Source organism: Engraulis encrasicolus, chromosome 14, assembly GCF_034702125.1.
Source record: "Engraulis encrasicolus isolate BLACKSEA-1 chromosome 14, IST_EnEncr_1.0, whole genome shotgun sequence".
Lineage (NCBI taxonomy): Eukaryota > Metazoa > Chordata > Actinopteri > Clupeiformes > Engraulidae > Engraulis > Engraulis encrasicolus.
In genome coordinates this window covers 48380083-48392759 of record NC_085870.1, presented here as the reverse complement: position 1 = coordinate 48392759, position 12677 = coordinate 48380083, and the positions used below count along the sequence as shown (strand labels likewise).

The following is a 12677-nucleotide window of genomic DNA, read 5'->3' as shown; positions in this document are numbered from 1 at the left end:
TGTGGTGTATGGAGTTTCTGCAGATGGCACAAGTGTGATTTATACGAGTAGTCCATGACAGCCAAATTAGTTCCCCCCCGCACCACCCATACCACCTGCCAAGAACGCAATAGGGCGCACCCACCACAAATACAAGAGGGCCCTGGGCCCTGGGGCAAATGCCCTGCTTGCCCCCACACCGTCACCCCCCACCCCACCCCCCGCGCTCCTCCCCTGACTGTTATGTAAGAGTTCTCTGCTGCGTGCCATCATGGTCCACATGTATAAGAAAACACACACACACACACACACACACACTGTATAGGCAGCAGAGATGCTGGGCATAGCATCCATTTATCTTTGGCACACAACCAAGGAGCCACATGCGTACACACACACACGCATGCACACATGCACACACACACACACAGGCACACAGGGTTAAAAATATAACCAGCTAGCATTGCGTCTTGCACGACACCCAGTAAAACACCTAGCGTTAGCATCTAGTGTCAGCACTTAGGCCTACCGCTAGCCAACCCCCCCTCCCCCCCACACACACACACACGTTACCCTGTATGGTGCCCCATGTTACAAGTTGACTTCTAAGGGCAGAGACATTCAGAGCATAGCATTAGCCACAACAAAACTGCACCACAATGTACAATATGAAGTAACTACTGTACAATATCCAACCTAATGCCAAGTCTTTGAAGGCCTTTTTCTCAGTTTTAATGTTGACTAGTTACTAGGGCAATTGTGGCCTAATGGTGGCCTACTGGTTAAGGAAGCAGTCTTGAGATCAAAGGGTTGTAGGTTTAAATCTCACCCTTACATCTCCCTATACCTCCATGCATGGCTGAGGTGCCCTTGAGCAAGGCACCTTTAACCTCCAAGGATCTTTCTATAGGTTCTATGTATGGTATTGCATGTGCTTACAAGTAGACTTCAAAGGGCAGAGACATTCACACACTCATCATTAGTCACAACAAAACCTCCAAGGATCTCTTATAGCCCAATAGGCTTCTTTGTATGGTGCCGTGTGTGCTTTGAAGTGGACTTGGACATCTAGTTAGCAGGGCCGGATAATCCATAAGGGTCAATGGCACAGTGCCCAGGTGCACCAACCATTTACAGCTAGTTAGGGAGCGCTACATGACACAAACTTAACAAATGTTGTCCATAAAGGGGGCACCTGCAAGGTGTAGTGCCCGGGGCACCACATTGTCTTAATACGGTCCTGCTAGTTAGCCACAGTTAAATAGCCCTATAGGGTTCTATGTAATTTGGTCTCACATGTGCTTACAAATACGGTAACATGTGCTTACAAATACGGCTGACAGTGAGATATTCACACTTAGCAGCATTAGCCACAGCTAAACATCCAAGGATCTCTCAAATAGAGATATAGGAAGATCTTTGTTTACACATTTGGGCGCATGCACCGCAAATTGGGTGTCAAGAAAAGAGAAGCGATAGACATTGCCATTTCAGTTAGTGGGTGAAATCCCTGGCATGCAACCATACGTCTTGGCAACACAACCACCAATTTTATATCTAAAAACTTAATCAGAAATATCGCATAATGTGTTATGTAAGGGTTAACGTTCGGCGAGAAGGTCGCTACCGTGGAATAGCAGCACGACAGAGAGAATCTTTAGACCCCGACGCGGAGCGGAGGGGTCTTGTTCTCTCTGAAGTGCTGCTATTCCACAAAGCGACCGACTCGCCGAAAGTTAACCCGCTTATTATATGGATATACTTAAATGATTCACACATGCGGGGACATTTCTTTAGACCTATTTAATGTTAAGATTGTTGCTGCGCAAAACAAAACAGTACCGTTGTGGAACACCGCTAGGCAACAGCTAGGTAGGCTAGCCAGGACAACAGGTGTTGTCTATCACAGCAGCTGATTAGAGTGACAAAAGACCGGACCCCCTGCGGAGTGATATGAAACATTCGCTTTAGCCACTGACTTGTATACAAGCCAGTGGCTTTAGCAGTGAACGTCTTGTTGCCATTGACAGCGGTAGCCAGGACAACGGGTGCTGTCTATCACAGCAGCTGATTAGAGTCTTGTTGAAAAGTCGCTTTAGCAGCGAAAAGTCTTGTTGCCATTGACAGCGGTCTGTTATAGACCAACCCGTCCGTTATCGAAAAATAACAGACGTCCGAACGTTGGGGAGCCCCGTTGAAATGAATGGAGCATTCGACAGATGACGTCACAACCATATAATAAACATTAATATTATTGGCTATGGGCGGGGTGTTATGGCCTGAATTTATTTCGCTAATTGAAGATTTGGCTAGTTATAGAATGTGCGCAGCTTATATTAAGAAGTGCGGTTGACGTTTTGGTGTCTTTCTTCAGCATATTCAGACAATGAGACGTCAACTGAAACAAAGCAGCTGTTTTATTTCCGAAAATACTCCCAACAGTGTAATTGTTTTTAATGTCATGAACTTAGCCTACATGATGTCCACCAGCTGCAGGACCTAAACATTCCTAAACTACCTCCTACATTGCCATTATGGCTGATTTTCATTATATTGTATGACTGTTTGCATACCGACGGCACATAAAAAAGGTTGCAATATCAGTAGGATATAACATGTTTCATAGATTGTTTGAATGTTGGACAGAGTACCTGATCAGACAACTTGCCAAGCAAAATGCCTAGCTCTCGGAAACTAGCTTTGTGGTAAGCTTGATTGCTAACGCCAAGATGGATCAATCCAATGTATTCCACCGTTGTCATAAAAGCGGGCTGATTGACCAAAGAGATGTTATGTCATGTCAAGAGGGCTGTGTAACCGACAGCATAGCAACAGTGACCCACTAAATCCTCCTGCACATGAAAAAAAACAATCAAGCCACAGGTAAATTGCACTGATTCTTGCCACTCAATTTCGGATGGAATGTGAAAAGTGTAAACAATGACATCACAGAAGGATCCTCCTATTGACCCACCTCATGTGACATCACGACAAATGCATCAGCCATTTTGGACATTCACTACCACAGTGGTTCATAAACTTTTTCAGCGGGGACCCGCTTTTGGACTTAAGATTTCTTTTTCCAAATCCCCCACCCACTACAGTATAATCTTAGCCTAGCAATGGATTTCTAGCAATATTAGCGGACAACTATCAATAGAAAATCTAGCAACATTAATGTACAAAAAAAATGCCTAGGCAATTTGGGCAAACAGGTCATCTTCTTAGGTAATAGGAATAACTCTGGTTGTGTGTGTGTGTGTGTGTGTGTGTGTGTGTGTGTGTGTGTGTGTGTGTGTGTGTGTGTGTGTGTGTGTGTGTGTGTGCGTGTGCGTGTGTGTTCCAGGTCGGGTGGAGAGAGAGGCTCATGGAGCGGATGTTGGCGTGGAGCTGATTGGCATTGCTAAGGACGCACCTGATGACACACCGGTAGCAGAGGAACCGGCACCTGAACCAGCACCAGAGGAAGAACCAGCAGCACCTCCACCGGAACCAGCACCAAAACCAAAACCAGCACCAAAACCAGCATCAAAACCGGTACGAAAAACAGTACGAAAAACAGTAGCAAAACCAAAACCAGCACCAGTACCAGTGCCAGAACCGGTACCAGAACCGTTACCAGAACCAGTACCAGAGGAACCAGCAGCACCAGTAGAACCAGCAGCACCTGAGGAACCAGCACCAGTAGAACCAGCAGCGCCAGTAGAACCAGCACCTGAGGAACCAGCAGCGCCAGTAGAACCAGCACCTGAGGAACCAGCAGCGGCAGTAGAACCAGCACCTGAGGAACCAGCAGCGGCAGTAGAACCAGCACCTGAGGAACCAGCAGCGGCAGTAGAACCAGCAGCACCAGAGGAACCAGCAGCACCTCCACCAGAACCAGCACCAGCACCAAAACCAGCATCAAAACCAGCACCAAAACCAGCACGAAAAACAGTACGAAAAACAGTACGAAAAACAGTAGCAAAACCAAAACCAGCACCAGCACCAGTACCAGAACCGGTACCAGAACCAGTACCAGAGGAAGAACCAGCAGCACCAGTAGAAGCGGCACCTGAGGAACCAGCAGCACCAGTAGAAGAACCAGTTGCCGAGGATCCACCAGCAGCAGAGGAACCAGTTGCCGAGGATCCACCAGCAGCAGAGGAACCAGTTGCTGAGGAGGCTGTTGTCGTAGAAGAAGCGGTTGCCGAGGAAGAAGCTGCCCCAGAGGAACCCGTTGTGGTCGTGGCAGAACCTGATGCAGAACCAGCAGCTGAAGAACAAGTTGCAGAGGAGGCTGAAGCTGTTGCCGAGGAAGCTGTTGTCGCAGAGGAAGCTGCTGGGGAGATTGTTGTCGAGGAAGCCGTTGCCGAGGAACCAGCTGCCCCAGAGGAACCTGTTGTGGAGGCCGTTGTAGCACCAGAAGAGGCCGCTGAGGAGGCGGAGGAGGCACCTGCTGAAGCTGAGGCTGAAGCTGAGGCTGAAGTGGTGGTGGCAGAAGAAGCTCCAGCTGAGGAGGAGGCCGCCCCTGTGGAGGAGGAAGCAGCAGCTCCAGAGGAAGTTGTGGAGGAGGCCATAGAAGCTGAGGATGCTGCAATCGTAGCAGCAGAACCAGAGGAGGAGGAGGTACCCGCAGAGGAGGCGGCAGTGGAGGAAGAGGCAGAGGAGGAGGAGGAGGCTGAAGCAGAGACTGAAGAAGTTGATGTTGTAGCAGCAGAGGCTGAAGAAGAGGCAGCTCCTGAGGAATCAGAAGCTGAAGCTGAAGAGGAGGCTGCCGAGGAGGAGGAAGAGGAAGCTGCCGAAGTGGAGGAGGAAGCTGCAGAAGCAGAGGAGGACGCAGAGGCCGCCATAGCCGTGGAAACAGAGGAGGAGGAAGCTGAGGCTCCTGAAGAGGAGGAGGAGGAAGCTGAGGCCGCTCCAGAGGAGGAAGAGGATGCTGAGGAGGAAGCAGAGCCTGAGACAGAGGAGGACGCGGAGGCCGCAGTAGCCATGGAAACAGAGGAGGAGGAGGAAGCAGCTTTAGAGGATGAGGAGGAGGAAGCTGAGGAGGAGGCTGAGGAGGAGGCTGAGGAGGAGGAAGCTGGAGAGGAAGAGGATGTTGCTGCTGTCATACCGGCTGAGGAAGAGGAGGCAGAAGGTGAGGATGCTGTGGAGGAGGAGGAGTTGGAGGAGGAGGTGGTGGAAGAGGAGGCTGCAGAGGATGAGGAGGCGGCAGTGATCCCTGAAGTAGAAGAAGAAGAGGAGGCAGCAGAGGAGGAAGAGGAGGCAGAGGAGGAGGAGATAGCTCCTATCCCTGTGGACGAAGCAGAGGAGGAACCAGCACCTGCAGAGGAGGAACCAGAGGCTCCTGTGGAGGAGGAACTGGCACCAGAAGAGGAACCGGCACCAGAAGAACCAGCACCAGAGGAACCAGTAGACGAAGAACCAGTAGAAGAAGAACCAGTTCCTGAGGCAGAACCTGCTCCTGAGGAGCCAGCAGCTCCAGACTGCCCCGGGTGCCCAAACTGCCCGACAGAAGCAGAAGCCGTGGTGGTGGTAGAGGAGGTGGTGGAGGAGGTGGTGGTGGAGACTGTGGCAGCTGAGCCAGCCGTAGAGGAGGAGGAGACTCTTACCATGGAGCAGGAGGCAGAGGAGGTGAAATCAGGTGAGGAGGAGGTGAAAGGGGAGGAGGAGGAGGAGGAGGAGGAGGAAAGGAGGTGAGGAGAGGAAAACTCAGATGAGGTTAAGTATGGTAGGGGGAGGAAGAGGAGGAGAACCGAGGAGGAGGAGGTCAGAAGAGGGGAATTGAGCAGGTGAAGCTAATGAGGAGAAGATTAAATCAGGATAGGGGGAGAAGAGAGGAAGAGGAGGTCAGGAGAGGAGGAGAAGAAAGGAAGTCAGCAGAGGAGGAGACGCTTATCATGGAGCTGGATGCAGAGGAGGTGAAATCAGGTGAGGAGAGGGAGAAGTGAGGAGGAGGATGCCAGGAGAGGAGAAATCAGATGAGGAGAAGTCGGGTGATGAGGAGAGAAATCAGAGGTGAAGGAGAAGTGAGGTGTGGAGATCCCGGTTACACTTTATTTGTCGCCAGCTGGCGTCATACCTATGACACTATACACAATAGTGTCAAAACCATGACATAGTCATGGATTAGTCATGAACATGATGTCAATTAGTGTGCATCAAGCACCCCAATGTTTGAATCGCAATGAATGGGGGATTTTAGCTAAGTCTGTGAAAAATTTGTTTTTAGACTGGTTTGATCAAAAGTGTTTAGGAGAATCATTCGGCAGAATGTTCCAGTTGCCTTTCCACTTTCCCAGTTTTTTGCTGGTTTAAGCCCCTATGCGCTAAACTTAGGCTTTTAGCCATGTTCGAACACACGTAGCCATCCTTTAGTACTCTTTTGGGTGCTTTATGTTCTGGTGAAATGGAAAGGATGAGGATTCTTCCAAATGACTTACCTTCCTTATTTTGATCAAATTTGCAATGATGTAACGAGACGCGCCTATTCACTGTAATTCAGAATTTCAAGCCCATTGTTCAACCCTTTAGCATGAATCAAATTTGCTAGAAAGGAAGTTATGATAGTACAAAGAAACAATACTGCAAGAAAAGAGTGGGAATGTAGAACGTTTTGATTTTCATGGGGCATTAGATGCACCATAATGTCAATGTCATAAACGTTTTATGGACATGAAAAGTTGATATTGTTAGTGCTGCTACGTGTAACTAGCACCTAAACCTACATTCACATACGTTCCTCACCTCTCGGTCACTCGCCTACTCGCCACTCGCTCATGGAACATTCGCTAAACCTTCCCATAAGTTTAACTGCAAAATGCAAAAGCGAATACTGTCAGTTATCTGAACTCTGCATTCCAATTGGTTACTCGCTTACTCACTTTGCTCAAAGTTAAAATGTGTTTTATCTCGGAGTCTGCCCACATTGCATCGGTTGTACGCTCCTTGCCTACACTCAGTTATGGTTTGAAATGACTGGACAGCTCTCACCCAATCGCTGACAGTTACTCAACGACAGCATAGTGCAGACCAGAGCCATTGGCGCAGACATTTTCGTCATCGTCACGAGCATCCTCCCCCTGTCTCCCCCACGTGGGGCGCTTATTCGGTTATTGACTGTTTCCTGATTAGATTAGATGGGGGGCATTGCGATCAAAATCCCACCGAACGGACACTCCACAGAAGAGCAAGGCCAGACTACCGTAGTGGAGCCAATCCTTTGGCGGAAGTACGTAGGATGGCCCGCGAGGCTATGTGACCGTAGCTAAAGGCTTTTATTGTGCTCTGATTGGTTGTTTGTGTTGTAGGTGGAGTCAGTCGAGGTCTGCTATTGGGCTGTGCCTTCATTGGGCTGCTGTCACTCATGGCTGTTGGAACTGTCGGCAGAGTCGTCTCCAATAAACTACACTGAGGAGGGTAAGACACACACCTTCCATTGATTCCAATTCATTTTACTAGCATTCAAAACTTGTGAATGTTAAACTGCGCCCTGCCCAAAACAGTCCCTAACCCTTTCAGTAAACAGATGTTTTTGCTCTTTTAGTTTTTTTCATCAACTACAAAACACATATTTAATGGCAGTGAGGACCGACCAAAATGTCCTCACAACCACAAATGCCCTCAAGGCACAGGTGAAATGTCAAGTTTTGGTCCTCACAATAGTGGTATAACAAGTAGACACACACACACACACATGTAGACATACTCTCTAGAAAATGTAAGTCAGTCATAGAAACACACACACGTATGCACCTTACGCACACACTAAGACACACACACACAAACACACGCATGCATGCACTCATGCATGCACTCTAAGACAGCCACGTATACACACTAACATGTGTCTCTATGTGTGTGTTTCAGGATGGTTGAGGTGTCATGGATCTCTGATTACTATCAACACTGTGAAGGAATGAAAACACACACTGAAGACACACATATCCCCACACACTTCCCATCACACACACACACACACACACACACACACACACACACACACACACACACACACACACACACACACACACACACACACCAAAAACAACAACATACAGAGCCTTCTCTTTTCCTACTGAATCTCTCAGGACTTCTACTCAGCAAAAGCAGCTTTCTTTCCACCCTTTCTTTTTCCCTCCCTTCCTTCCCTCCTTCCTTCTTTCTTTCACTTGTTTTTGTTTAGCCTCCCCCCACCTCTCTCTCTCCCTCCCGCTCTCCCTTACCTGTCTTTCTCCTCGGCAAGTGTAGTTGAGTGAGGGAGAGTTTTACTCCCACCCTGAGGGTGGTGCTATAAAGCAGCTGTACATGTTTGTATATAAGACATGGGTGGGCGGCACAGAGGCCTTAATTACTGTTTTCAGGCCGACCAGAATGGTGCCTGTGCCTGTTCACGCACTGGTTACGTTCAGCACTAAAGTGCTTATCTGCGAACCTCCCACATTCATACCGGGCTCTAAACTTTTCCATGCGCGACTGTGTTACCCAGATGAACCTGCTGACGTCCATGTTATCGTCACGGTTTGCGGAGAAAAAACCAAGTATTTTGCGGTTCGCATTGCAAACCAACTTTCCGGTTCGTGAACATCTGTGACGTGAACACGCCGGCCGGTTCACAATTAGGTGCGGGAACGGGCACCGGCACGGTTCTCCGTCGGCCTGAATGCGACATATTAGTCCTTTCCAATGTGACCTCAGACAAGTTCCGTTTTAAAGGGAAGCAAACGGTTTCAGGCGAAAAGCAGTGGTATCTGTATGTACTGTATATATCTTTTATCTATGTATGCATGGCGTCATCTAAAAAAGGCCAATTGCTCCCACCCATGTAATGTAATGTCACATTACACATGACACTTATATCCTGCAAAACGGAACATGTCTGATGGCTAATTAGCTTGCAAAGTGTAACAGATAACAAGTCCAGGAACGTTTTTTTTAGGGGGACAGACCATCAAAAAACTGAATAATCAGCAAAAAATGGGACAGGTTGCAACACTAGCTAGGAGCCAGACTTTCGTTCACTTGGGCGCTAATGGCTAAGCTAGCTGTTATGCTCATTTGGTAGCAAATTTGCCTTCCATACCAAACCGGAGTTTGTTATGAGGTTGTGTGTTGGATGACTTTGCAGGATGACATCTGATTACACTAGTTTGTGCGATTTGTATGTTAACACAGTCACATCATTTCAATATTAGCATAGAATTCATATAATGAGCATGCTAACACATAATTGACATTATTAGCGCGCTAGCACGGAATTCATATAATTAGCCTACTAGCACATAGCTGTTAATACATGTTGAGAACATGTTGTGAACAATGACAGTTACTAATTTATAAATGAGTATGAGGGAGATGACAGAACGACTGTCAAAATGTGAGTGTGTCTGGAATAATTTATTAATATTTTACTGCTATCATACATGTTGTTACCACTGAACTATGAGAATGCTTCCTTTATTCATTTAGTTCAGTGGTTGTTACGATGGAAGTTTGTTTTGATTGGAAGTGTGTACTATATTTGTTGTAACTACAGAAACTATTAACCTGTTAGAATTTGTATTTCTATTAAAATGTCAAAAAACTATGTTGTCAGTTGTTGTTGTCAGTGACTATCCTGTGTGTGTGCGTGTCCGTGTGTGTGTCTGTGTGTGCGCGCGCGCGTGTGTGTGCATGTGTTTGCACTATATGCTTAAGAGACACATCCTCTTGAATATGAAATCCATATGCGCTCCTTTCCCCTGCCTACCCAACCCCGCCCCCCACGTGCCCTCCACCACCCCGGTATATGATATAGGCCCTCTTACATAATGCATAACTCTCTCAGAGGCATCTCTGCACATACCACCTCCTCAACCACCTCCACCCCCTGCCCCCTGTCTCTCACCCTGAAGTCTACAGTACCCGCCCCCCCCGTACCTGATGCCTGTAAATACCCTCTTCTACTATATATACCCCCCTCCACCCTCTCAGCCTCTACATACATTAGTAACTACCCTGAGGTCATTAGTCGGTTCCCTACACCCAGGCACACACTCACACTCACACACACACGCACAGAAACTGATTTCCTAACTCCTTCTGAGACGTAAGCACACACATTTCAGAAATCTGTGTGTGTGTGTGTGTGTGTGTGTGTGTGTGTGTGTGTGTGTGTGTGTGTGTGTGTGTGTGTATTTGCGTGTGTATGCGTGTGTGTGCATGCGCCTATGTACGAGTGTGCGTGTGTGTGTTTGTGTGTGTGTGTGTCAGCATGTGTGTGCACCTGATGGACACCCTATCTCTGTCAGTGTGTCAAGTTGCAGGGGGGCGAGTCTGTGCTTTACATAGACATATACAGCATGCTAGCACACACACACTACACACACACACACACACACAGGAAGAGAACAGCATGTCCTCTCGCAGTGTCATTGAGTTCAGTCGTGTGTGTGTGCGTGCGTGCGTGGGTGCGTGCGTGCGTGCGTGCATGCGCGTACAGTCAGTGACATGTTGTGTGTGTGTTGTGTGTTCTAAAGGTATGGGGCACCTAAGTCACGCCTTTCTACTTCCGATCAACGGGGCTGGAGCGCTCAAAATTTTGAGTGCGAGTTAATGGAGCGAGTCAAGCTAAATCCTCATCCCGTTTGGCATGTGCTCTGGATTTCACATATGATGACAGTGAATTTGAAAGGTTTGGATTTGCGTCGTAAGACCACTCATTTTCGGCACGCAAGAAACGTTATTTTAGCTTTTGTGCAAAACTGTGTTGGAGACTACACGTGCGCCTCGCATATCTGACGTGTACCGAGGCACAGCCAACCCTACCGCTGCACCGTGGGTTAAGTGGCTGCACGTCGGACATGCGACGTCTGTTGTGTAGTCCAAATAATTACATATTTTTGCACACACACAACTCAAAAATCGCTTGCCAAGTGAAGTCAACAAGCACACCATTGGTTGTTATTAATTCTGAGGCACAGCATATGTGTGATCGACGGGGAAATGCGAGGTGGGTCGGAAAATAGCTTTGATCAGTCCATTACAGCCCAGTCAAAAGTTTTTGCGTTGCCAGCCCCATAAGCCGCCCGGAAGGGGTGGAGACTTAGGTGCCCCATAGTAAATGTAATTGTGTGTGAGATGTGAGGTGTGTATTAATGGAAGTGATGTGTTTGCCAGGGCTTGAGGCTGGCACCTGCCAACTGGCCAAAAATGGGTGAAACTTGGCTGTGGCTGGTAATAATTTTAGTCTCACCAGCCACTTAAGCAGGTAGCTTATTCTCGGGTATGACATATCTCATGAGAATACAAGAGTTTATTTGCAAAACGGTGTATCTCCATTTTGTAGAATGTTGGGAAATTATTTTTTTGTATTGGACATTCCATTGCATTGCAAAAATCATTTATGTAGGATGAAAAAGTATGTTCTCAAAATATTTGAATGGCAAGAATTCACACAGGTGATAGGACCTATGAACGGTCATTTTCAATAATAAAATACTGAAGTAAAAAATGGTGGATACACCGTTTTGCAAATAAACTCTTCATATTTTTTGCCCCTTGTTTTATATCTAGGTTCAAGAAAGATCAATCAGATTCCATTTGTCAGATATACTGAATGTAGTTTCATTTAAAGGGACACTGTGTGAGATTTTTAGATTCGTTAGTTTATTTCCAGAATTCATGCTGCCCGTTCATGCCTTTTTCATGAATACTTACCACCACCATCAAATTCTAAGTATTCATTATGACTGGAAAATTTGCACCTTTCATACATGAAAAGGGGGATCTTCTCCATGGTCCGCAATTTTGAATTTCCAAAAATAGTCATTTTTACCTGCAAAAATGACTCCGTTAATATATTATATAGATATTTGTTTATTACTTAGTAAACTTTCATGTAAAGATCAAATTTGGCAATAGGCAGCCCAGTTTCAATGAACAGCATAGTTGCAGTACCTTTTTTGACCATTTCCTGCACAGTGTCCCTTTACAGTAACACTCTATATTCATAGAACTGATCGTCTTGTTTTATCACTTCATTTCCTGAGTTTAGATGTAATGCTGACAACAAAACTGTCTAGTAGAAAGGCTGAATGGCTAGTGACTGGAACACCTCTAGCCACTAGCCACTGTGGTGAATTAAAAAAGTTAATGTCAAGCCCTGTTTTGAACCGTGTGTTCTGATATGTATGTTAAATCCTCCCTCTTTCTCTTTCTCTGTCTCTCTCTGTATCTCTCTCTCTCTCTCTCTCTCTCTCTCCTTCATTGTGGAATCTAGAGATTGCATCATTTGTGCGCCTGTGGTTGTCTTATGTGTCAGTGTGGTTGTCTGACGTGTGTGTGTGTGTGTGTGTGTGTGTGTGTGTGTGTGTGTGTGTGTGTGTGTGTGTGTGTGTGTGTGTGTGTGTGTGTGTGTGTGTGTTTTATGACGTGTGAGTGATAGTGTGTGTGTGTGTGCGTGTGTGTGTATCCACGTGGCATAGAGCATGACTGATATGTCACTGTAGACACACTGGAGACACACCTGGGGTGACGTGCTAGCGTGCGCATGTATGAAGTTGTGTGTGTCTATGTGTATGTGAGCGAATGTGCGCGAATGTGTGTGACTGTGTGTGCGCGTGTGTTGGATGTGTGTGTGTCTGAGTTTGACTGTGTGTGTTTTTGTGTGTGCGCGAATGTGTGTGCATGCGTGCAAGTGTGTGTGCATGCGTGCGTGCGTGCGTGCGTGCGTGCGT

General features: G+C 47.0%; 1 protein-coding gene across 1 annotated transcript in view; it reads left to right on the top strand.

Annotated features, from left to right (window-relative positions):
- Window positions 1-7964, top strand: part of LOC134463503 (fibrous sheath CABYR-binding protein-like) — a 12310-nt gene extending 4346 nt beyond the window's left edge. Inside the window, exons 2-4 of the mRNA XM_063216698.1 lie at window positions 3326-5605; window positions 7272-7380; window positions 7831-7964. Of these exons, the coding sequence (XP_063072768.1) occupies window positions 3326-5605; window positions 7272-7375 (2384 nt within the window). The 3' untranslated portion in view covers window positions 7376-7380; window positions 7831-7964. The remainder of the gene's footprint in view (window positions 1-3325; window positions 5606-7271; window positions 7381-7830) is intronic.
- Window positions 7965-12677: the final 4713 nt, after the last annotated feature.